General features: G+C 42.1%; 1 protein-coding gene across 2 annotated transcripts in view; it reads right to left on the bottom strand.

Annotated features, from left to right (window-relative positions):
* Positions 1-23,331, bottom strand: part of pax3b (paired box 3b) — a 45,727-nt gene extending 22,396 nt beyond the window's left edge. For both annotated transcript variants that reach the window (XM_042297577.1, XM_042297576.1), the window contains exons 1-4: positions 22,842-23,331; positions 21,880-22,115; positions 21,491-21,620; positions 20,891-21,034 (exon numbers count right to left, since the gene is read on the bottom strand). In XM_042297577.1, coding sequence (XP_042153511.1) covers positions 20,891-21,034; positions 21,491-21,620; positions 21,880-22,115; positions 22,842-22,926 — 595 coding nt within the window. In that variant the 5' untranslated portion in view covers positions 22,927-23,331. The remainder of the gene's footprint in view (positions 1-20,890; positions 21,035-21,490; positions 21,621-21,879; positions 22,116-22,841) is intronic.
* Between the last annotated feature and the right edge of the window lie 4,309 nt (positions 23,332-27,640).

Here is a 27,640-nt window from a genome sequence, read left to right as displayed (position 1 = left end):
TCTCTCTCTGCCTACTCTGTCTCTCTCTTTCTCTCCCCCATCTCTTTCTCTCCCCAGCTCTCTCCCCATCTCTTTCTCTCCCCCATCTCTCTCTCTACCTACTCTGTCTTTCTCTTTCTCTCCCCAGCTCTCTCTCTCCCCATCTCTTTCGCTCCCCCATCTCTTTCTCTCACCATCTCTTTCTCTCCCCCATCTCTTTCTCTCCCTCATCTCTCTCTTCTTCCCCATCTCTTTCTCTCCCCCATCTCTTTCTCTCCCCATCTCTTTCTCTCCCCCATCTCTCTCTCTCCCTGCCTACTCTGTCTCTCTCTTTCTCTCCCCCATCTCTTTCTCTACCCATCTCTCTCTGCCTACTCTGTCTCTCTCTTTCTCTCTCCCCCATCTCTTTCTCTCCCCACCTCTCTCTCTGCCTACTCTGTCTCTCTCTTTCTGTTACCATCTCTCTCTCTGCCTACTTTGTCCCTCTCTTCCTGTTACCATCTCTCTCTCTGCCTACTTTGTCCCTTTTTTCTGTTACCATCTCTCTCTCTGCCTACTCTGTCTCTCTCTTTCTGTTACCATCTCTCTCTCTGCCTACTTTGTCCCTCTCTTCCTGTTACCATCTCTCTCTCTGCCTACTTTGTCCCTTTTTTCTGTTACCATCTCTCTCTCTGCCTACTCTGTCTCTCTCTTTCTGTTACCATCTCTCTCTCTGCCTACTCTGTCTCTCTCTTTCTGTTACCATCTCTCCCTCTGCCTACTTTGTCCCTCTCTTCCTGTTACCATCTCTCTCTCTGCCTACTTTGTCCCTCTCTTCCTGTTACTATCTCTCTCTCTGCCTACTTTGTCCCTCCCTTCCTGTTACCATCTCTCTCTCTGCCTACTTTGTCCCTCTCTTCCTGTTACCATCTCTCTCTCTGCCTACTTTGTCCATTTTTTCTGTTACCATCTCTCCCTCTGCCTACTTTGTCCCTCTCTTCCTGTTACCATCTCTCTCTCTGCCTACTTTGTCCCTCTCTTCCTGTTACCATCTCTCTCTCTGCCTACTTTGTCCCTCTCTTCCTGTTACCATCTCTCTCTCTGCCTACTTTGTCCCTCTCTTCCTGTTACCATCTCTCTCTCTCTGCCTACTTTGTCCCTTTTTTCTGTTACCATCTCTCCCTCTGCCTACTTTGTCCCTCTCTTCCTGTTACCATCTCTCTCTCTGCCTACTCTGTCTCTCTCTTTCTGTTACCATCTCTCTCTCTCTGCCTACTTTGTCCCTTTTTTCTGTTACCATCTCTCTGTCTGCCTACTTTGACCCTCTCTTTCTGTTACCATCTCTCTCTCTGCCTACTTTGTCCCCCTCTCCTCATCCCCACCTCTCTCTCTGCCTACTCTGTCTCTCTCTTTCTGTTACCATCTCTCTCTCTTTCTCTCTCTTTGTTGCTCTAAGGCTGAGGTCTTTGCTGGCGATTTGCACGCTCCATCTGTGGAATCCGTCATGGCTGCCTCGACCCACACAGAGGGGCCTGTCACCTGCCCCACAGGGGAGCGGGGGGCACAAAGAGGGCCAGAAAGGGACAAGGGGGGGCACAGCTGGGGGGCTCCCCAAAACCTTCCTCGGCAGCCTGGAGGGGACCATGGGAGCACCTGAGGGGTAGAGGAAGGAGGAGGCCTTTGTTGTTCTCCTATTCAAATGTAGGCTACCACAATCAGGCTTCTATGACTGTGCATTTGTGTTGTTGATGTTGTTGTTGTTGCGTGTGTCAGTGTGTTTGTGAGAGTGCGGGTCTTACAAAGGCATTAGTGTTGTTGTTGTGTGTGTCAGTGTGTTTTAGAGAGAGAGAGAGAGACACAGAAAGACACAGAGAGACACAGAGAGACACAGAGAGACACAGAGAGAGCGAGGTCACCAAGTGGCGTAGCACACACAGTAGGGGGTTGAAGTGACAAAGGTGTACCTGGTGATACGTCCCCTGCCACCTGTTAACTCCCACACACAAGTGCCTAGGCTTCTGTTGACTGTGAGAATTGGTACTGACAGTACATTACATAAGCCATCCTTCTACTTATAGGTTAATGAGCCTTGTCAGCCCTACGGCAAATCTGGTGGTGTGAAGATACACACAAACTCATACACTCATACACTGACACTCACTCATTCATACACTCATACACTCACTCACACTTACTCACTAATACACTCATACACTCATACACTCACTCACACTTACTCACTCATACACTCATATACTCACTCAAACTTACTCACTCATACACTCATATACGCATACACTCATACACTCATACACTCACTCACACTTACTCACTCATACACTCACTCCTACACATACACTCACTCACTTACTCACTCATACACTCACTCACGTACTCACTCATACACTCCCTCACACTTACTCACTCATACACTCTAACACTCATACTCACTCATACACTTATACAATCATGCACTCACACACTCATACACTCATACACTCATACACTCACACTTACTCACTCATACACTCATACACTCACTCATACACTCACTCATACACTTATACAATCATGCACTCACACACTCATACACTCATACACTCATACCCACACTCATACACACACACTCACTCACTCATACACTCACGCACTTACTCACTCATACACTCACTCACTTACTCACTCATATACTCACTCACTCATACACTAACTCACTCATACACTAACTCACTCATATACTCACTCACTCACTCATACACTCACTCACTTACTCACTCATACACTCACTCACTTACTCACTCATACACTTACTCACTTACTCACTCATACATTCCCTCACTCATACACTCCCTCACTCATACACTCACTCACTCATACACTTACTCACTCATACACTCCCTCACTCCCTCCTTAACTCACTCACTCACTCATACACTCACACCCTTTCTCACTCATACACTCACTTACTCACTCATACACTCCCTCACTCATACACTCCCTCACTCATACACTCACTCACTCATACACTCACTCACTCACTCATACACTCACCCCCTTACTCACTCATACACTCATACACTCACTTACTCACTCATACACTCCCTCACTCATACACTCACTCACTCACTCATACACTCACTCACTCACTCATACACTCACTCACTCACTCATACACTCACTCTCTCACTCACTCACTCACTCACTCACTCACTCACTCATAAAGTTTTCAGTGCATTTTAATTTTGACATAGATATTCTGTATTTTGCACATTGAACATACAACCAAATGCATACCAACATATGTAAAGCACACAGCAGTGAGTTTACCATGTTTCCCTGACACTACTTTGGTCATTACTCATGAGTTAAAAATCGTTCCAGGTAAAAAAATAAAAAATTGTATAACAGGATGAATGTGTTTTATATGGCACTGCTGAATAGCCTTTGCAATCAAATTATCACCCAAACCACACATATCTATGTATACTTAAACTGTGTCTTAAAATGTATTATTCATACTCGAGCTAAACTCTCATACTTAATTTTCCATGTATTTTGAATTCACCTCAACTGTGAGGGGAGTGGTATACAGTATGTGTGGGATTGGACCACACACTTACTCACTCATACACTCATACACTCATATACTCATACACTCACACTCACGCATACACGCACTCATACACTCACACTCACTCATACACTCACTCATACACTTATACAATCATACACTCCCTCACTCATACCCTCACTCACTCATACACTCACTTAGTCATACACTCACATCCTTACTCACTCATACACTCACTCACTTACTCACTCATACACTCCCTCACTCCCTCCCTCCCTCCCTCCCTCCCTCCCTCACTCACTCACTCACTCATACACTCACACCCTTACTTACTCATACACTCACTCACTCCCTCACTCATACACTCCCTCACTCATACATTCCCTCACTCATACACTCACTCAATCACTCACTCACTCACTCATACACTCACTCACTCACTCACTCATACACTCACTCATACACTCACACCCTTACTCACTCATACACTCACTCACTCACTCATACACTCACGCACACACTTATACAATCATGCACTCACACACTCATACACTCACACTCACTCATACACTCACTCATACACTTATACAATCATGCACTCACACACTCATACACTCATACACTCACTCCTACACACACACTCACTCACTCATACACTCACTCACTTACTCACTCATATACTCACTCACTTACTCACTCATACACTCCCTCACTCATACACTCACTCACTCATACACTCACTCACTCATACACTCACTCACACACACTCACTCACTCATATACTCACTCACTCATACACTCACTCAGTCATACACTCAGATCCTTACTCACTCATACACTCCCTCACTCCCTCCCTCCCTCCCTCACTCACTCACTCACTCACACCCTTATTCACTCATACACTCACTCACTTACTCACTCATACAGTCCCTCACTCATACACTCACTCACTCACTCACTCATACACTAATACCCTTACTCACTCATACACTCACTCAAGCTATCTGAATTTCTGAGACCCAGAGAAGAAGCCTGGCTTGGACTGGGACCGCCGGAGCAGGCACACAGTACAGAGGCACACAGCACATAGTAGCCTGAGCCAAAACAACCTGAGAGGCACACAGCACATAACAGCCTGAGCCAAAACAACCTGAGAGGCACACAGCACATAGCAGCCTGAGCCAAAACAACCTGAGAGGCATACAGCACATAACAGCCTGAGCCAAAACAACCTGAGAGGCACACAGCACATAGCAGCCTGAACCAAAACAACCTGAGAGGCACACAGCACATAACAGCCTGAGCCAAAACAACCCCCCCCGCCCCTCCATTCCCGTGGATGGTAAAGAATAGAGGATTTAACTGAAACAGACTGTGCTCCTGGAAATCGGCTTGGTTTTGTGGGGACTGCGAGTGGGGACAAAAAGGCTTTAAAATGTCCACAGAGAGATGGAGGAGGGGTGCTCTGAGTGCATGGAGCTCAGTTTTGGGCATGGTGGGTTGGTGGATGTGTGGGGTGGCTGACCATATGGGTTTCTATTTACACAACCTTCTCATGGTGGTTAATGGACGGATGGTGGGTACAGCCATGGAAGTTCTCTTGGGGTGGTTGGTAAATGAAGAGGGTAACTGAGTCAGTGACATGTGCCCCCCTCCGAAACAAAACAAAAGGCAGAGGAAACAAATGAAGCATTTATTTGGGCGGGGAGTGGCGCTGGTCCTTTTCAGGGGCCGGGGGACTAAGTGACTGCCCAACTGCATTAAACAGTACATAGAAGACTGGGCAGATGCCTGAAGGACTGAAGGATAATAGTTAACTGACAGCTTATGGGCCCATCTGCGCCTCTACCATGTTGTTAAAGGAGATGGGGGGTGCTCACTTGACTTGCTAAGGAGGAGCCCCGACCTCTACAGCTGCCCTGTAATTGAGAGTGTGTGAAGAGCGCTGTGTGTTTGTCTGCACTGTCAACGTGTGTGTGTGTGTGTGTGTGTGTGTGTGTGTGTGTGTGTGTGTGTGTGTGTGTGTGTGTGTGTGTGTGTGTGTGTGTGTGTGTGTGTGTGTGTGTGTGTGTGTGTGTGTGTGTGTGTGTGAGAAAAAGAGAGAGAGAGAGAGAGATGAATAACTAATAAATCATAATAACCTCATCAAGCGTCACAAAAAGAAAGAGTGAAGAAGACAAAGCGACCAAGCTCTCCTCAAACGATGAAAACCTATATAGAGAGAACCTCTAGAGAGTAAACCTCTAGACAAAAAACCTCTTGACAGAAAACCTCTAGACAGATTAATGAGAGAGAGAGAGAGAGAGAGAGAGACAGAGAGAGAGAGGGGGGGAGAGAGAGAGAGAGGGGGGAGAGAGAGAGAGAGAGAGAGAGGGGAGAGAGAGAGAGAGAGAGAGAGAGAGAGGGAGAGGGAGAGGGAGAGCAAGAGGGAGAGAGAGGGAGAGGAGAGGGAGAGAGAGAGAGAGAGAGGGGGGAGAGAGAGAGAGAGAGGGGGGGGGGAGAGAGAGAGAGAGAGAGAGAGGAGAGGGAGAGGGAGAGGGAGAGCGAGAGAGGGGGAGAGAGAGAGAGGGAGAGAGAGAGAGAGAGAGAGAGAGAGAGAGAGAGAGAGAGAGAGAGAGAGAGGGAGAGGGAGAGCGAGAGGGAGAGAGAGAGAGACAGAAAACCTCTAGACAGAAAAACTTGAGAGAGAGAAATCCTCAAGAGAGCAAACCTCTAGATAGAAAACCTCTTGACAGAAAATCTCTAGACAGAAAACCTCAAGACATAAAACCTCTACAAGGAAAACTTCTAGACAGAAAAACTTGAGAGAGAAAAAACCTCAAGAGACCTCTAGACCAGGTATTCCCAAACTGAGGTAGGGGTACGCACAATGCCATTGGGGTTACACCGAATAAAATTGTGAATCACATTATAAAAATCTTCACATTTTCAAACAGTACATTTATATTTTCCAACGGGGCTATACATTTGTTTTTTTTTTCTGTCGCCTGAGAAGCCTCGTTTCACTGCCAAAAATAAAAATGTGTGTTCAGAGTGTTCTAGTGATCAGCGAAATAACACAATGTCAAATACAGGTAGCCTAGTCAAATAATAAACATCCAAACACATTCACCGTTACTCTTTCGCTGGAAACCTTCACTCTTGCGCAGACATTTAGAAACGAAACATGCCAATTTGAAAAATAAATGTTTTGATAAAGAATAAAGACGACTTTCAAGTAGTGAGACATGTATAAAAGTAACAGATACCATTAATAAAAAGGGTCTAGAAGCGTCTTATATGGTGAGCTACCGAGTGGCTAGGACAGGCAAGCTCCATACTATTGTGGAGGACTTCATTCTTCCTGCTGCCGCGGGTATGGCTGGGACAATGCTGGGGGGAAAAGGCCCAAAAGAATATACAGACAATGGCTTCATCAAACAACACTGTTTCACAATGCATCAGTGACATGGCAGGAGATGTTCTGAAACAATTACTGCTTCGCATACAAGCCAGTGAATTACAGCTGGATGAGTCAACGGACATGACGGCCCTGGCACAGCTCCTGGTATATGTCCGTTATGTTTATCGGGGGTCAATAAGGAAGACATCCTCTTCTGGAAACCAGGACAACAGGAGAGGATATTTTTAAAGTACTGGACAGCTTTGTGACATCAAATGGACTTGAAGATCAAGATGTGTTGGTATCTGTAGTGATGGCTTAAAAGTGGTAACGCTCGTGCAAGCAGTTTCTCCGACGCCACTTGGGTACACTGCAGCATCCACAGAGAGGCTCTTGCTGCCAAGGAATGCCTGACAGCTTGAAAGACGTTTTGGAAATTACAGTGAAAATGGTTAACTTTGTTTAAGCAAGGCCCCTGAACTCTTGTGTATTTTCTGCATTATGCAATGATATGGGCAGCGACCATGTAACACTTTTACAACATACAGAAGTGCGCTGGTTATCAAGGGGCAAAGTATTGACACGTTTTTTTAATTGAGAGACGAGCTTAAAGTGTACTTTACTGACCATCATTTTCACTTGTCTGACCGCTTGCATGATGATGAGTTTCTCACACGACTGGCCTATCTGGGTGAGGTTTTTTCTCACCTGAATGATCTGAATCTAGAATTACAGGGACTCTCCGCAACTATATTCAATGTGAAGGACAAAATTGAGGCAATGATTAAGAAGTTGGAGCTCTTCTCTGTCTGCATTAACAAGGACAACGCACAGGTCTTTCCATCATTGTATGATGTTTTCTGTGCAAATTAACTCAAGGTTACAGACAATGTCAAATGTGATATAGCAAAGCAACTGAATGATCTGGGTGCGCAATTACACAAATACTTTCCCGAAACGGATGACACAAACAACTGGATTCATTATCCCTTTCATGCCCTGCCTCCAGTCCACTTACCGTTATCTGAACAAGAGAGCCTCATCGAAATTGCAACAAGCGGTTCTGTGAAATGTAATTTAATCAGAAGCCACTGCCACATTTATGGATAGGGTTGCGCTCAGAGTATCCTGCCTTGGCAAATTGCGCTGTTAAGACGCTGATGCCCTTTGCAACAATGTACCTATGTGAGACTGGATTCTGGGCCTTCATTAGCATGAAAACTAAATACAGGCACAGACTGTGTGTGGAAATTATGTAAGACTGAGACTCTATCCAATACAACCCAACATTGCAGAGTTACAGTGGGGCAAAAAAAGTATTTAGTCAGCCACCAGTTGTGCAAGTTCTCCCACTTAAAAAGATGAGAGAGGCCTGTAATTTTCATCATAGGTACACTTCAACTATGACAGACAAAATGAGAGAAAAAATCCAGAAACTCACATTGTAGGATTTTTTATGAATTTATTTGCAAATTGTGGTGGAAAATAAGTATTTGGTCACCTACAAACAAGCAGGATTTCTGTCTCTCACAGACCTGTAACGTCTTCTTTAAGAGGCTCCTCTGTCCTCCACTCGTTACCTGTATTAATGGCACCTGTTTGAACTTGTTATCATTATAAAAGACACCTGTCCACAACCTCAAACAGTCACACTCCAAACTCCACTATGGCCAAGACCAAAGAGCTGTCAAAGGACACCAGAAACAAAATTGTAGACCTGCACCAGGCTGTGAAGACTGAATCTGCTATAGGTAAGCAGCTTGGTTTGAAGAAATCAACTGTGGGAGCAATTATTAGGAAATGGCAGACATACAAGACCACTGGTAATCTCTCTCGATCTGGGGCTCCACGCAAGATCTCACCCGTGGGGTCAAAATGATCACAAGAACGGTGAGCAAAAATCCCAGAACCACGCGGGGGGACCTAGTGAATGACCTGCAGAGAGCTGGGACCAAAGTAACAAAGCCTACCATCAGTAACACACTACGCCGCCAGGGACTCAAATCCTGCAGTGCCAGACGTGTCCCCCTGCTTAAGCCAGTACATGTCCAGGCCCGTCTGAAGTTTGCTAGAGAGCATTTGGATGATCCAGAAGAAGATTGGGAGAATGTCATATGGTCAGATGAAACCAAAATAGAACTATTTGGTAAAACCTCAACTCATCGTGTTTGGAGGACAAAGAATGCTGAGTTACATCCAAAGAACACCATACCTACTATGAAGCATGGGGGTGGAAACATCATGCTTTGGGGCTGTTTTTCTGCAAAGGGACCAGGACGACTGATCCGTGTAAAGGAAAGAATGAATGGGGCCATGTATCGTGAGATTTTGAGTGAAAACCTCCTTCCATCAGCAAGGGCATTGAATATGAAACGTGACTGGGTCTTTCAGCATGACAATGATCCCAAACACACCGCCCGGACAACAAAGGAGTGGCTTCGTAAGAAGCATTTCAAAGTCCTGGAGTGGCCTAGCCAGTCTCCAGATCTCAACCCCATAAAAAATCTTTGGATGGAGTTGAAAGTCTGTGTTGCCCAGCAACAGCCCCAAACCATCACTGCTCTAGAGGAGATCTGCATGGAGGAATGGGCCAAAATACCAGCAACATTGTGTGAAAACCTTGTGAAGACTTACAGAAAACGTTTGACTTCTGTCATTGCCAACAAAGGGTATATAACAAAGTATTGAGATAAACTTTTGTTATTGACCAAATACTTATTTTCCACCATAATTTGTAAATAAATTCATAAAAAATCCTACAATGTGATTTTCTGGATTTTTTTTCCTCATTTTGTCTGTCATAGTTGAAGTGTACCTATGATAAAAAATTACAGTGCTCTCTCATCTTTTTAAGTGGGAGAACATGCACAATTGGTGGCTGACTAAATACTTTTTTGCCCCACTGTATGTGCATCCTTTCAAGCACACCCTTCTCATTAACCTGTTGTGAGCTATTCACAATTTACGATGAACAAATAAGGTTTTATATGTAAGATGGCTAAATAAAGAGCAAAATTATTGATTATTATTATATTATTATTTGTGCCTTGGTCTTATAAGAGCTCTTTGTCACTTCCCACGAGCCGGGTTGTGACAAAAACTCACACTCATTCTTATGTTTAATAAATGTATTGTATAGTGTGTGTGGCAGGCTTACATTGATGGCAAAAAAACAAAATTTCACAGTGCGCTGACCGTGGTGCTATAGGGGGTATGCAGCTGGAAGTTGAATGTTTGAAGCGGCACGGAACTATAAAAGTTTGGGAACCACTGCTCTGGACAGAAAACCTCTTTGACAGAAAACTTCTAGACAGAAAACCTCTGGACAGAAAACTATACACAGAAAACCTCTAGGCAGAACACCTATACACAGAAAACCTCTAGACAGAAAACCTCTGGACAGAAAACCTCTGGACAGAACACCTATACACAGAAAACCTCTACAAAGAAAACCTCTGGACAGAAAACTTCTAGACAAAAAACCTCTAGACACAAAATCTCCGCACAGAAAACCTCTAGACAGAAACCTCTAGACAGAAAACCTCTACACAGGAAACCTCTACACAGGAAACCTCTACACAGGAAACCTCTACACAGGAAACCTCTACACAGGAAACCTCTACACAGGAAACCTATACACAGGAAACCTCTACACAGGAAACCTATACACAGGAAACCTCTACACAGGAAACCTATACACAGGAAACCTCTACACAGGAAACCTCTACACAGGAAACCTCTACACAGGAAACCTCTACACAGGAAACCTCTACACAGGAAACCTATACACAGGAAACCTATACACAGGAAACCTATACACAGGAAACCTCTACACAGGAAACCTCTACACAGGAAACCTATACACAGGAAACCTATACACAGGAAACCTATACACAGGAAACCTCTACACAGGAAACCTCTACACAGGAAACCTCTACACAGGAAACCTATACACAGGAAACCTATACACAGGAAACCTATACACAGGAAACCTCTACACAGGAAACCTATACACAGAAAACCTATACACAGGAAACCTCTACACAGGAAACCTATACACAGGAAACCTCTACACAGGAAACCTATACACAGGAAACCTCTACACAGGAAACCTATACACAGGAAACCTCTACACAGGAAACCTATACACAGGAAACCTCTACACAGGAAACCTCTACACAGGAAACCTCTACACAGGAAACCTCTACACAGGAAACCTCTACACAGGAAACCTCTACACAGGAAACCTATACACAGGAAACCTATACACAGGAAACCTCTACACAGGAAACTTCTAGACAGAAAACCTAAACAGAGAAAACCTATACACAGGAAACCTCTACACAGGAAACCTATACACAGGAAACCTCTACACAGGAAACCTATACACAGGAAACCTCTACACAGGAAACCTCTACACAGGAAACCTATACACAGGAAACCTATACACAGGAAACCTCTACACAGGAAACTTCTAGACAGAAAACCTAAACAGAGAAAACCTATACACAGGAAATCTCTAGACAGAAAATCTCTAGACAGAAAACCTAAACAGAGAAAACCTCTACACAGGAAATCTCTAGACAGAAAATCTCTTGACAGAAAACCTAAACAGAGAAAACCTATACAGAGAAAACCTCTACACAGAAAATCTCCACAGAAAATCTCTGAACAGAACTCTACACAGAAAACTTGTAGACAGCAATAAGAGTTATGAGAGTCTGTGCTGTGGCAGGACAACAGGAAGCTGTTACCTGTCATGTTGAACCAAATATGATTGTAACCCTATTTCCTGTAGGGATGATGTAGAATGATACTATGTTGACCTCTGACCCCACTTAGCCTGGTCTGACAAGCAGAGAGAGCTAGGCACTGACTGACCACTGGGGAGTTAACTCATTACGACTCAGTTAAGCTCTGTTATCTTTGACTGTTGGTAGCACTTTACATTACGCCATGTAATGAAATGTTAATAACATGGTAATAGTATAGTACCAACAAGTTATAGTTCCTAAAAAATATGAAATTGCAGTTTCTAGATTCTACAATAGAGAGCAAGGTGAACTCCCTGCCTCCCAGCTTGCCCTGCCCTGTCCAGAGCCTTATGCCCCTACCCTTGCCCTATCCAGGGCCTTATGCCTCTACCCTTTCCCCTGCACTGTCCAGAACCTTATGCCCCTACCCGTGCCCTGTCCAGAGCCTTATGCCCCTACCCCTGCCTTGTCCAGAGCCTTATGCCCCTACCCTTGCCCTGTCCAGAGCCTTATGCCCCTACCTCAGTCAAGTGATTGACAACTCCCTGTCTGCCTTTACTTGTTCAACCACTGCATTCAGTTGCCTTAGCCCTGCGTTCCACATCTGTGTCACCCCAATCCCTCCTCTGCACATGCACACACACTCACACACTCTTGTAAAAACAATATCACACCCCCTTCCTTCTCTCTCTCTCTTTGTCTAGCCGTTGTTTGGTGGAATACTTCCATCAGATAAAGACAGGTCTTGTTCTATGGCAGCCATTTTCCTTGACCTTCACAGGCCTTTTCACTCTTTCACTCACTTCAAACTGTCTTTTGGCGTGCTCGGCTGAATGTGGCAAGTCCATCACGGGTGAAGGGGGTGCAAGAGGGTCTGAAGGGGCTGAAGGGGGAAACTCCGAGCCCCTACTCATTCTCCATCCCCCCACTTCAAAGTTGGCCTGCATTCATTAATTGCCCTTTGAATTGATATCAGAGGGTCACAATAGGGGTGTGAAAGGAGAACGAGGCTTTAATGAAGCATAGAGCCCCCATTCATTTGCAGATAACTATGTTTTAACGCTTGGATCGTCATCATGCACAGCATTATTTAAAAAAAAAAATCTGAGGCGGAGGAGTAAGGGAGTAGGAGAGTAGGAGAGGAGAAGAGGAGAGGGACAGAGAGAGCCTGAGGCAAGGGTTAGTGAGAGTGATTTGGTGCTCCCCTTGCCCCCTGTGCCCTTGTGCCCAGGGACACACTGAGTGACACATTCCTCAGACAGACTGTTATTCCCTGTCATCAGATGTTCATGTTATTTCGGGAAAAATCTACATAGCCTCAGTATACTCTACATAGCCTGAGTCTAACTCTACATAGCCTCAGTATAACTCTACATAACCTGAGTCTAACTCTATATAGCCTGAGTATAACTCTATATAGCCTCAGTATAACTCTACATAGCCTCAGTATAACTCTACATAGCCTCAGTATAACTCTACATAGCCTCAGTATAACTCTACATAGCCTCAGTATAACTCTACATAGCCTCAGTATAACTCTACATAGCCTCAGTATAACTCTATATAGCCTGAGTCAAACTCTACATAGCCTGAGTATAACTCTACATAGCCTCAGTATAACTCTACATAGCCTCAGTATAACTCTATACAGCCTGAGTCTAACTCTACATAGCCTCAGTATAACTCTACATAGCCTCAGTATAACTCTACATAGCCTGAGTATAACTCTACATAGCCTCCGTATAACTCTACATAGCCTCAGTATAACTCTACATAGCCTGAGTATAACTCTACATAGCCTCCGTATAACTCTACATAGCCTCTGTATAACTCTACATAGCCTCCGTATAACTCTACATAGCCTCAGTATAACTCTACATAGCCTGAGTCTAACTCTACATAGCCTCAGTATAACTCTACATAGCCTCAGTATAACTCTACATAGCCTCAGTATAACTCTATATAGCCTGAGTCAAACTCTACATAGCCTGAGTATAACTCTACATAGCCTCAGTATAACTCTACATAGCCTCAGTATAACTCTATATAGCCTGAGTCTAACTCTACATAGCCTCAGTATAACTCTACATAGCCTCAGTATAATTCTACATAGCCTGAGTATAACTCTACATAGCCTCAGTATAACTCTACATAGCCTCAGTATAACTCTACATAGCCTCAGTATAACTCTACATAGCCTGAGTCTAACTCTACATAGCCTCAGTATAACTCTACATAGCCTCAGTATAACTCTACATAGCCTCAGTATAACTCTATATAGCCTGAGTCAAACTCTACATAGCCTGAGTATAACTCTACATAGCCTCAGTATAACTCTACATAGCCTCAGTATAACTCTACATAGCCTGAGTATAACTCTACATAGCCTCCGTATAACTCTACATAGCCTCAGTATAACTCTACATAGCCTGAGTCTAACTCTACATAGCCTCAGTATAACTCTACATAGCCTCAGTATAACTCTACATAGCCTCAGTATAACTCTATATAGCCTGAGTCAAACTCTACATAGCCTGAGTATAACTCTACATAGCCTCAGTATAACTCTACATAGCCTCAGTATAACTCTACATAGCCTGAGTATAACTCTACATAGCCTCCGTATAACTCTACATAGCCTCAGTATAACTCTACATAGCCTGAGTATAACTCTACATAGCCTCCGTATAACTCTACATAGCCTCTGTATAACTCTACATAGCCTCCGTATAACTCTACATAGCCTCAGTATAACTCTACATAGCCTGAGTCTAACTCTACATAGCCTCAGTATAACTCTACATAGCCTCAGTATAACTCTACATAGCCTCAGTATAACTCTATATAGCCTGAGTCAAACTCTACATAGCCTGAGTATAACTCTACATAGCCTCAGTATAACTCTACATAGCCTCAGTATAACTCTACATAGCCTCAGTATAACTCTATATAGCCTGAGTCTAACTCTACATAGCCTCAGTATAACTCTACATAGCCTCAGTATAACTCTATATAGCCTGAGTCTAACTCTACATAGCCTCAGTATAACTCTACATAGCCTCAGTATAATTCTACATAGCCTGAGTATAACTCTACATAGCCTCCGTATAACTCTACATAGCCTCAGTATAACTCTACATAACCTCAGTCTAACTCTATATAACCTCAGTTTAACTCTATATGACCTCAGTCTAACTCTATATAGCCACTAACTCTATATTACCTCAGTCTAACTCTATATAGCCCCAGTCTAACTCTATAATGCCACTAACTCTATATAACCTCAGTCTAAATCTCTATAACCTCAGTCTAAATCTATATAACCTCAGTCTAACTCAATATAGACCCAGTCTAACTTTATATTGCCACTAACTCTATATAACCTCAGTCTAAATCTATATAACCTGTCTAACTCTATATAGACCCAGTCTAACTCTATATTGTCACTAACTCTATTTAACCTCAGTTTAACTATATAACCTCAGTCTAAATCTATTTAACCTCAGTCTAATTCTATATAGACCCAGTCTAACTCTATATAGCCACTAACTCTATATAACCTCAGTCTAACTCTATGTTTCTCTGAAGTCTTAAAATAACATATTGGACATTTTCTATATAGATTCTTCACCCTACTTTGATCGTTGCTAGAGACCGTAGCGACAACCATTAATGTGTCAGAAGTGACTATTATTCATAGCTTCTCATATAGAACGCAAGATGTAAGAACCGAAGATGTCAAGATTGTCAAGTTTTCTATCATTCTCTTTAATGAACCACCTTTATGAATGTATGAATCATCTACTGCTGGATATTTTCATTGTGAAATCGTGTTTACAAGGTGAAAATCACAAAGAAGAACTAAAGTGTGAAGTCTATTGTACATGGAATGTGCCATGAGTGGAGTGGAATCAATCAGGTCGTCTTAAGGAGTTTCCTTATAGTCTAATTCTTCTGTTCCCTAACTTGAAATGCACATACAACTCAAACTTTCACTCCAAAATACCAATGTATGACTTGTGTGAAAGCTTCAGTGACATGCTCGCATCAGCCATTATTTGGAAAGTGCCTTTGGATTGTAACTGAATCCCTGAAGATTGATTGATTGACTGATTCTCAGCAGGGAGCATCTTTAACACCTTAAAACATAAGAACCGGAACATCATGATGTATATATGGAAACGTGATATGGGACCTTGACCATGAATCTATGCTGCACTATAGTGTGTAATGTGTTTCCATCTTCAATGCCTCTTATGCTTCACAAACCAGATGCCCACAATAGCAAAACCTCATCTCACCACGCTTCACCGCTCTCCCTCTTCCAGCACCACTGTAAGACAATGATGAACATAACAAATCCAACATCAGAAACCATGCAGAACATAACTCTGCAAACTCTGACTAAATACACAAACCTAGCCCCTAATACTCTCTCAAAGCCTTCTCGTTTACCGTCCCCTCCATTCTCTCTTCCCCTCTCACTCGCTTCCCCACTCACTCTCCTTCTCACTCTCTCCCTCTCTGCCTCTCCTCCTCTCTCCCTCTCCTCCCTCTCTCTCCTCCTGGCACTAATCCAGTGTGTGCCCACGTAGTAAATTGTATAGATGCTCCAGCCTGAGTAGTGGGCAGATCGTCAACTTTATTTACACAAACAAAGTCCTGCTCAGTTTCTGTGACAAAAGCAGCTAAATCTTTTGGCCCTTTCATGTATTGTCAGCTCTTGATTCCCTTTTGTCCTGCAGCTATTGGCCTGGCTCTGGGCACAATGAGGCTGGGAGAATGGCAGCAGATTGGCGGAATGTGCCTCAATAAACCTAATTATGACACGATGACTGCGCTCACCATGGCAGGTTTTCAAAGATCTCAGACTTATTCAATTAGCCCTTTCCAGGAGTCCCTTTCACAAAATAAAGTTATCCCTCTTTGACTGTTTGTCTTTCAGATGGGGAATTTTGTGTGTGTCTGAGTATAAATGGAAATGTGCTGGGCCAACAAGGCTTCTCTGTATGTATCATCAGCATTACTTGGGGTCATTTTAATTTGCCAAATAAGGTTAAGAAGATACATTGGAAATATGAGAGAGGGGGAGAGAGGGGAGGGCCGATGTGTACATTATCAGTCATTAGCTCAATTTCTAGGGTTAATTAACTCAATGTTAGATTCTGGAAGGCAGAGAAACTACTATGTCCAACCCCTGCTAATGGTATGCAGGAACTGTGCCAAAATAGAAAATATGTGCAGGGGGCATTTAGTGAGACTGGAGCACTGACTGGGCATTTAGACAAGTATTTCCTGAAGAGTGGCAGAATGTGTTCAACTATTGTAATTCTAAGTGGAAAGTATTTTCTCTGATACATTTCAAGTCAAACTGTACAAGCATTTATTCCAAACACATTTGGCGCGTGAGGATATGCTTGCGCATCATTTTAGGCACTGTGGTGCACGAGGCTGCAATTTAGGGAGCTTGAGATTTTCGAAACACATTTCTGTAGTTTTTTTCCCCAGACAAATAAATCCAAACGAGCCGCTTTTGATGTGGACACTTAAAGGAAATGATAATGAATTCTGAACGACCAGGGGCTGAACTAGTGCTCCTCCCTCGCACAACAATGGTCTTTAACAAACATCTACTTCATCAATGTCTGACCCGCTTCGTTGAAAAAAAGAATTTTTCAGATTGTAATTGCGGCTGTAAAAACATAATTCCAAATGAGACCAGACAGAAAAAACGCACGAAAATGGTAGACACCACAGGTCTCGATAATTCTAAAAGCCGTTAAAAAAATGTAGAGAAATTACGTTGCTGGCATCCCTACACCCATCTAAGCCAGTCTCTAGAGTGCCATAAAAGCCTAGTCCTCAGGTCCAAACACCACCCTATTTGGAATATGCCCCTCATTATAACTCTCATTGCCTACGCATAATAGCCTAAACCATGCATTAGTTAGAGTCAACTGATATTACTGCAAACGTTAAATGTTCCCGTTTCAAGTCAAAGCACTGTCGTGGCAAATGTCATTTACATTTTTCGTTAACCCTTTGGTTAAAATTATAATTTGACTGGTATGAATGGAAATAGGATAACAAACTGACTGAGGTAAAGCTCGCCCAAATGAGCACGTGGACACAAAACAACGTTTCTAACGGAAACTGCTACTAAGTTTAGGCTTATTATTATTAACTTATAGCCTACATTTTGGAATTAATAAAACAATGTAGCATTTATTGGTAACCCAAAAAATAAAGACAAATATTACAGGGGTCAATGGCTTAACGGATAATTTCATTTTAGGGACTTTTCTACAACGAACTGACTTTCTTTTGTTAGCGGTTGCACTCCTGAAGATGAACCACAGATATTAAACGAATGTGCGCCGCGGGCATAGAGAAAAAGAGTAGGAAAGCAAGGGAGAGGGGCGGGTTCGCTCTCCGGATGAAAGTAAAATAAAATAAAGGGATCGATTTAATCCGCTTGAAGAGATTTTGAGAGCGCAAGGGGGTGAGAGCATGATGGGTGAGGATTGCAGCAGTGCGCATGTTCCATTGTGACTACCGCTCGAGGCCAAGCGCGCCTCTCCGGGGAGAACATTGGTCCCCATTCACCAAAGGAGTCTTTAATACACTCCCTCGATCATTAAATGTGACATTGCACAATATCAAATCATTTAGAAGACATTATTAATGTTTAAGAGTGCAAGAATAGGGCATCAAAGACCTAATAATAGACCATGCAGAGAGGCATGTTACGAGCCAATTGCATATCATTAGGCCTTATTGGTAAGAAAAATATATTGTGCAACAATTTGTACTTGTAAAAAATAATAAAATGACTACAATTATTAGGCCTATGAGTTAAATTATTAATAACCATCAAGTAGCAAATGCATATATTTTGGAAAATATTTGTCATTTTATGAGCTATAATACTTTGTCAAAATCGTTGATATGAGGCTGCTACACAGAAAAAAATAATTTATTATCTTGTGGCATTGGAATTTGTAACATGCTTAAATAATTATTCGGTGACATTAACAAAAAAAACGTAGGCTAATATAAAAGTGTCCAAAGCAGGAACCAGAAGGACCAACAAAAAAAAAACGTTTCAACATTGTGTAAACAACTTTTAAACATTGTGTAAAATATGTGATTGTGCACAAAATGTATAACACGAGTGCACATCTTACACAAACAGTTTGTATTTTCGTAAACTATTATCTCGGCAATGCTCTGAATGTCCAAAAATAAAAGTACCAAATGATCAATAAATGTAATTAATCTCGCCATTAAATCAGCGTGTTAAGCTGATTTGAAAGTTATGTTTTTAAAATATCAGTTAGGCCTACACACACAGTGTGTGTGTGTGTGTGTGTGTGTGTGTGTGTGTGTGTGTGTGTGTGTGTGTGTGTGTGTGTGTGTGTGTGTGTGTGTGTGTGTATGTGTGTGTGTGTGTGTGTGTGTGTGCGAGTGTGTGTGTGTGTGTGTGTGTGTGTGTGTGTGTGTGTGTGTGTGTGTGTGTGTGTGTGTGAAAGAGAGAGCGAGAGAGAGAGAGAGGAGGGGGGAGTGAAAGGGGGCTTGAAGAGTTCTGAATGGCAGTCGGCTTCTTTATATGACTTAAAACGACTCCAAAAGAAACATTTTGTAGGTGAAAACGGCCATTTCTCCATGGTGAACAGTCTCTAGACCTAGCCCGAGCAGCGGCTATTGACGGACTTGAATAATTCATCCTTCATTGCGGTTTCATAATGTATTTTCTCTGCCTTTTGTTGGGAAGCTCCCTCTCCTTTTCTGACTGAATTATAAACAGGTTGCCTTCTTTTATGGCGACCAAGCTGCTGCGAAGCCAGGCTTTGTCCACGCATAACCGAAGCGTCAGTCTCAATGGACTCTCGCGGCTTTGTCTCCCAAGTTCATCCCCAAGTGTCCGATTGTGTGTTCGAGGCCTGGCTTTGTGAGGGATGGAACTATTATACAAATGTTTGATCAACTCATTTGGACGTTTTGTCCCCTCCAACTCCCCGTCTTTTCCTCTAATTTGTTTTACTGTGCCTGCATTTTACAGTAGAGCAGAGAGCAGCTGCATTAAGATGTAAAATGCCTGCGAATATGGTCATAATAAATCGTAGGAAACCGTAAAAAGGGATTTTATGATATTTCTTTGTTTTGGAATGCACCATGCCAATTAGGGATTGAACAAGTTCTTGGTTCTTTTTGATATACTTTTGATAAGGGGTATTTCCTCAAACATTACAACGGGGCTGTGTGCATCTCGAAGAAAATGCATGTTATTAGTATGATGAAGACATGTTAAAATAGTCCTAAATGTAAATAGTCCTACAATGTAAATAGGCCTGCAAGTGGCCTAACATAAACAATTCAATAAATGCAATAGAAATAAATATATGTAGCAGAAGTTGAATATGCACAGGCTATTCGATTAAATCTATTAGATTATTTTTTTAATGAAGAACATTCGACTGATTCGAGGCCTGTACCTTATGTTTTGTCGGTAACAAATATCGTGTGTTGCCCACTTTGTATAAGCACGTGTAGTTACACATTCGTAAATGTTTCATTTTTTCATTAGCTCTCTCTCTCTCTCTCACTCACACACACGCACGCACGCACGCACACACACACGCACACACACACATTCATACACACACAAGGGGCAATCCTCCCTTTCCCACAAAATCTATCACCTGCTGTTTGAATTATCCTAACGCCTCATGGGACAAGCATTAGCAGGAGCGATATGGTCGATAAAGAATGAAAAACGATCCAGTGCACTTTATGACGGTCGACAAAGGAAGACACTCCCTGTGCTTCCATCGCATCGAAAAGCAAAAACTTGACAACAACTAAAACTTAAGAGTTAAAGAGACAGACAAGGCCTATCTACTTCACAAAGTCTAAAAATGAATGGCAACACGTAAGGACTGGTGACACCCATGGTGAAAATGTAGGCCTAGCCTATCAAGAATGATTTATGGAAGTCAATAAGCTTACACAAAACAAGATGAAAACCTTTATCTGTCCATCTTTGTTGAGTTTTGAATAAACGAGAGGTTTCCTCACCGTTTCAAAGAACATTAAAGTGCACAGTGGAAGCATTTAGGCCTGTATATGACGGGCCTTCCCCTTACGCAAAAAGTAACTGCCTCACACAAGTTACCTATAGAAGAGAGAACATTAATGAATGTATTTATTTATGATTGCACTCACATCGGTCTCCTAAAATGCCCTCGATGCTGTGTTTGGCCCGCCGTTCGTGTTCTTCTAATTCCTTTTTCTCGATTTCATCTTCATCATCATCGTCATCTCCCTTCCCTCCGAATTTACTCCTCATGATGCGACTGATAGAGCTCACTGTGTTACAATAAATTACAGAACACTGATTAATACATAATAAACTGGAAAAGTCGAAATAAAAGTTCAACAATCTGCACTCATTTACTTGTATTTTTCCTTCTAATATACCGTGATAAAGCATCAAATCAATAGAAACATATATTGACTTTAGCGTAAATAATTGCATTGCAATATTTTTTATGATTTTATCTTAATTTAAACTCAACATGGCAATTATATCATTTTCAGCAGTTGTTTACGTTTTTGTTTTCAGAGAGTAAACTGATTTTTATTGTGGTAAAATGTGGTTATTGAGATGGAAAATACATTAGGCCCATTATGATAAATACCACGGTGATATATGATGGTGATGATGGTGACCATGATGATGATGAACAATCTACGGCTGCAGGTGAAGATTGTACCCATTTAAATGGGCAGCAATTATGACAGAATGCAGATATTTCCTTTTACCTGATGGAACGGTGTTCCGGTCACATATCCCATCCATCAGTAATTTATCCCGAATCTCCCAGCTAAACATACCCGGGTTGTCCCGCTTGTACTCCTCTATTCTCTTCTCAACATCAGGCGTCGTCCCCTGCTAAGAAACGACAAATCATATCATCGTTAATTAATCAAGGCATAATAAAGAGCTTATATCTACTTACACTGTCTACTTACACTGTCTACGTACACGCAACAACACAATATACGCCTCTTACATGCTTTTTCAACCTGTGGCTTGTTAAATTTGAACCCAACATGTCATACCTTGAGACAAACAGTTTTATAAGGAGAATACAATGCATGACAATAAAAAAAGCGAACACTTTCACCTGCTCGTGCTCCCTCTCTCTTACCTTGGGTTTGCTTCCCCCGATGGCCCCGGGCCGAATAGAGCCGGTCTCCTGGTACCGGCAGAGGATTTTAGAAACGCAACCGTGAGAGACGCGGAGCTGACGGGAGATTACGCATGGTCTGATGCCATGGTGGGCCATTTCGACGATCTTATGGCGGATATGGTTGGGCAAAGGTCTGCCATTTATGAAAACTCCCCCGAGCTGGTTCATTCTGCCTTGGCCTAACGGGGTAGAGACTGCGTAAAAGAAAACACAAAATGGCTACAGATTGCTTGATGATTATAAACTATAGACCTACAACACAACAATTAACATTGATTCCATCACAGGCTACTAATAACACCACAAGGCTACTACAAATAATGTTAAATAAAACAATTATTATAATAGCCGAATACAAAAATAAAAGTTGTTTAAACTGAAAGGTTTGGTAACAATAAAAGGCCTTAAAAGTTTCCTTAAGTAATGATATGTTCGGATTTAATAAAGAGAGGTGTATAGCTTACTTATATAACCCTGTACATATTCTGTAAATAAACAAAAACGTTGTTTTCAGAGATTAGGAAATTATAAAATGAAGAATTTCATCCTCAAAAGTTGACAAGCAAATAGATAAATACAATAAGTTATGTCAATAAAGACTACAGAAAAAAAACAGATCAAAACGTCGAGGTTAACAGTTCAATACACTTTGCATTCGATAACCGGAATTAAAAGAACATTGAAAAATGAAACATGAAACATGAAAAGAACATTACAATTTAATTGTGTTACATCTCAATGTTGCGTGTCAATCCGAAAGTATAAATAAGTTTCTGTTTTGGAGCTGGGCTATGGTGTAGACTACAATATGGAATTCACAGAGTTTCCTATATTAATAATCGCTCTTTAATTATTACACATCGAAGACCAAATCTTCCCACAAGCAGTGCTCAAAAAGTTGTTTCGACTTTTGATTTTACCTTCCAGTGGGAAGCCACTGTGGGGGTAGTTCTGCGCCAGCATGGGGCGCATCATCCTTGGTATTGCCCCAGCCAACGCAGTCATACCTCCACAACCCTATGCCTTCTGCTAACCTCCCGCCAGAGAAAAGAACCGGGAGCTGCCGACGATGGAGCTTGACCAGTGGGTGAAATTATGAGTAAAAATGCACTGTATTCCAGTTTGTGAAAGGTTAGCCTTGATAGGGTAGCCACTGGACTAGACAAGAACCAGCGTCCTGGCAGAAAAAAAACACTCCCGAATCCCGAAAAAAAGAGCCCAAGTTACCAAACCAGGAAAAACTGGAGGTAGACTTCTGAAGAGTGCGCCTATGCCTTGATGTTTTACCAGTCTAGAGGCACTTGGATACGTGTGGAATCTGTGATGTCATCAAGAAACATGCAAGTGATGTTGTCGCTGTTGTTGTTGACAGACGTTCAGAGCGAGGGAAGATGGTCAAAACCCAGAGGAACATTTATTAGTTGTGCTGTACTTCTTTCACATCAGTGATCCAGGCTCTATGATTGGTTTAGAGGAGGCAGACCCGGCTCTTGGACGTGCGTAATGATTGGCTGACAGTGCAGGAAACTTTCTTCAGTTGTTGTCAGAGACGTTGCTTGGGAAAGAACTGAGGAACGGTCTTTCATCATCCCATTGACAGATGTGACATCACTTCAGATCATAAGTTCACACACAGATATTGATTAACTATACAGATACGTGTAGTTTTAGATGTTGCAGTATTGATTCGTCACTCAACATACAACAGTGTTTCATTTAAGGTATTATTTTCCTAGAACCATGCACCCATTTGTTCTCACACCATGGCCTGAAGATAAGACAGATGCCGCAAAAGTTAGTGCACCTCGAGGAATTTATTGTCGCTTTTAGATTGCGCACTACCAACAGGAGAGACGTCTGACGGGGACGGCCGCCCCAGCAGGGTACGACGCCAGGAGAGCCGTAAAGAACGTCTGCTCTGCTGACAGAGACGTTACTATTGTGTTGTCGGGCATTTATTTATAGTTGCCTTGCTAGTTGAAAAGACACTTGGTAAGGCAATCGCACAAGGAAGGGGCATTGCAGTCTTTCTTTCTCTCTCTCTCTCTCTCTCTCTCTCTCTCTCTTCACTCTCTCTCTCTCTCTCTCTCTCTCTCTCTCTCTCAATTCAAATCTGTCTCTCTCTCCCTCCAAGTTTGGCTGCAGTGCAGGGAATTGTACAAGTCAAAGCAACCATGCTCTTTAGAGCTCCCCTATCAATAAAAGGACAGAGGTTCCTTCCCCACCTTTGAATTCAGACAAAACCCCTCTTCCCTCCACTGTCCATCTAAAGGAGCAACGGTTCATTCCCTACCTTCAGACAAAACCCCTCTTCGCTCCACTGTCCATCTAAAGGAGCTCAACTCTACTTGCTTAGCGGCATGTTTGCTTTTAAGTTTAATTTCTTCAGTCCCAAGAGTAGAAAGAGTAACACACACATATTAAAATGGTGTGTTTTTATGGTCTTTTGGATGGAAATGGTATTTGGATGATGTTGGAGTAAGCATGTCATTTTTTAGTCATACATTCATCCCATGGCCTTGTTTTATTATTGTCTGATATTTTCAAGTTCAATAACTCTTCGTCTATTTGGTGAATAATGTAGGCGTATAATTGATTGTTTTGTAAGCGTTTTCTTCAAATATCACCCGTTTTATATGTTCTCCATAAAGTGGTGCATGCGCGTGCGGTGCAGAAGCACAGAGAGGTCGTTACCCATTCAGGTGCAAAGGTGCGCTGTAACCGGATTAGCTCGCCCACCGTGGCAAGAGGTGAACCTTTGACGCGGGACCTGAGGGCATATTGTACATTTACAGGCTAAATGGACATTTAAATATTGACACTGTTATTAGGGCCTCCGTGATATTTATAATATGCATAATGTAGCCTAGATAATACCAATAACAAATAGGTATATGCTTGCTGCTACTGCCAGTATCCTTGCTAATAACAGCTACAGAAGAGCTTTGACCAAATTGATGTTGAAGACGTGCTACTTCCTCTCCGGATTTTGGAAATGTGCATTTAGACTACTGTTTTGAGGATTGTTTTATTTTTTTCGAATGACGAAAAGGTTATTCTGAAACGTGTGCCCTTGTAACGGTATTTGAAGGATTTCACGCTCCACGTGACGTATTACCTGAAGACAACAGCCACTGGTTGGAAGGCACCTGATGTTCCAAGTCTTTATGTCTTTACCTCCACCTCTCCAACCCGTAAGGTCACGTAGGAGAAAATATTATGTCTTTACCTCCACCTCTCCAACCCGTAAGGTCACCTGGGAGAAAATATTATGTCTTTACCTCCACCTCTCCAACCCGTAAGGTCACCTGGGAGAAAATATTATGTCTTTACCTCCACCTCTCCAACCCGTAAGGTCACCTGGGAGAAAATATTATGTCTTTACCTCCACCTCTCCAACCCGTAAGGTCACCTGGGAGAAAATATTATGTCTTTACCTCCACCTCTCCAACCCGTAAGGTCACCTGGGAGAAAATATTATGTCTTTACCTCCACCTCTCCAACCCGTAAGGTCACCTGGGCGAAAATATTATGTCTTTACCTCCACCTCTCCAACCCGTAAGGTCACCTGGGAGAAAATATTATGTCTTTACCTCCACCTCTCCAACCCGTAAGGTCACCTGGGAGAAAATATTATGTCTTTACCTCCACCTCTCCAACCCGTAAGGTCACCTGGGAGAAAATAGGGCACAGCGGGGAGATCGAACGTAAGCACTATCATACTTCTCTTATGTACGCAGAAAATATTTATCCCACTAGATGGCCTCAATAACAATAGCCTCTTTCGTACCTTTGAAAATACACGTAAAATGTTGTCTTTCTGTTAGAACGCGCGTGGACAATAGCTTCCCGCGGGGGAGAAAATAGGCAGGGGAAACGAGGGTCCTTTCACGTGCTAAAGAGATTATTGACAGATTATTGACATTCACTGAACCCTTAGGAGGAGGAAAACAATTCAATAAAATTAATATTAGTTTTGTCAATTGACTTCACATTTAAATAGCCTATTTGAACAAGGGAAATGGTCAAATATTGATGGCTAAAAATATTATAATAACCATTGATGTATTGCTTTATACTTCCCTGAACAACCTATGTATTTAATCTATTTTTACAGATCAATTCTATGGGATGAAAATGTATATTGGCACATGCCAATATGAAGTTGCTGGTGAGAACATATTATAAAGAATGCAATGATCACATTGAAGATGATTGGATGCATGAAAGGCACAACGATCATTTGTGACAATTTTCCTAAATATAAACATTTTAGTTTAAGAACATAAAAAGTCACATTTTAGTGAAACGATATGATTTTTTACTTTACACATAATAGTGTCATCCCTCTTGGACATTCTGGCAAAACATTTGTCTTACATTTACTAACGTTGCGATTTCGGGGGTCATTCAATTTATTGAAACTGGATATTGTACCCTAAAAAAGTGACAGGAACGAAGGAAAACAGAGAGCGATGATGCATACCTCGGCCTTCTTGAAAGCAACACAGAATCTCCGTGTCTAATCCATTACCGGGGATGAAATTCAAAGTCAGAAATGTCGCTTGATGAGAAGTAAATGAGTTGCATCAGATATACAGAGTCGGAGGCAAATCTATAAAAACGTATTTGTCCATTATTTATTTACTTATTTATTAAGGCTATAGATCAACAATTCGCAACAAAAAAATTAAGATATGCATATCGAATGAAGATATCGAATTAAGGTATAGGCTAACTAGAAGATTGGCCTCCGAGATGGTTATAAAGTAAAGCTATATAAAAGCATGCCTTACTATGTCTCTAGATGTATTACAGTGTTTATCATGAAATACATGTTTATATGAAATATAAAGTGACCATATTATGATTTATCACATAATTAGTTTGATTTGATGCTAAATGCTGGAATTTGGGGATGTTGTAATTATGTTCACTTGAAAAAAAAGAGAAGGAGAGCCACACATTTTAGGAGCTCAGATGCAATAATTTAATAAACGAAAAACCAACGTTTCCAAAGACAGTCTGTCTTCATCAGGGTTATTCAATTATTGCATCTGAGCTCCTAGAGTGTGTGGCTCTCCTTCTCCTTTTCAAGTGTTCTACTCCGCTAGCCAGCACCTCGCCTAAACAGGTGTGCGTTTCTTGCGCTGACAAGTGGGGATATGGGAACGCAAATTATGTTTAATCAAACAGAAAATGTGGAGCGAGGAATAGGATAGTTGGTTGGTAAGAGAGGGAGGGGGCTTTAGCAAATTCAAAAACTTTTGAGATGTTATCACCACATCCTGTAAAACAAGGGTGTCAAGCTTCTGGATCAGGGCCGCATATACTACCAGCTTTTCATCCGTGCATAAAGGTCTAGACAATTCAATTGACCTGCGAAAAGTATGGTAAAAATAAGAAAGATGGAAGGAAAACAAGGGAAGGGGAGAATGAATGGATATAGGGAAGCTCGTCTATCTCCCTCGTCTAACTCCCATCTCTCTCTCTCTCTCCCTCTCTCTCGCTCCCTCTCATGTTAACCAGGAGGTGGCGGTAGAGGTGCCCTGCAGGATTTTTTTTTAGTTGCAAAAATGTTTACAAAAACAGCAGTGTCAAAATGACAGTATGAATGTTGATACAGCGAATGCTCTATGTGCAATCTATAACTTAAAATATTATTTGGCTGTCCCCATAGGAGAACCCGTTTTGGTTCCAGGTAGAACCCGTTTGCGTT

Source organism: Oncorhynchus tshawytscha, linkage group LG14 (assembly GCF_018296145.1).
Source record: "Oncorhynchus tshawytscha isolate Ot180627B linkage group LG14, Otsh_v2.0, whole genome shotgun sequence".
Taxonomy (NCBI): domain Eukaryota; kingdom Metazoa; phylum Chordata; class Actinopteri; order Salmoniformes; family Salmonidae; genus Oncorhynchus; species Oncorhynchus tshawytscha.
This window is presented reverse-complemented; position numbering and strand designations above follow the sequence as displayed.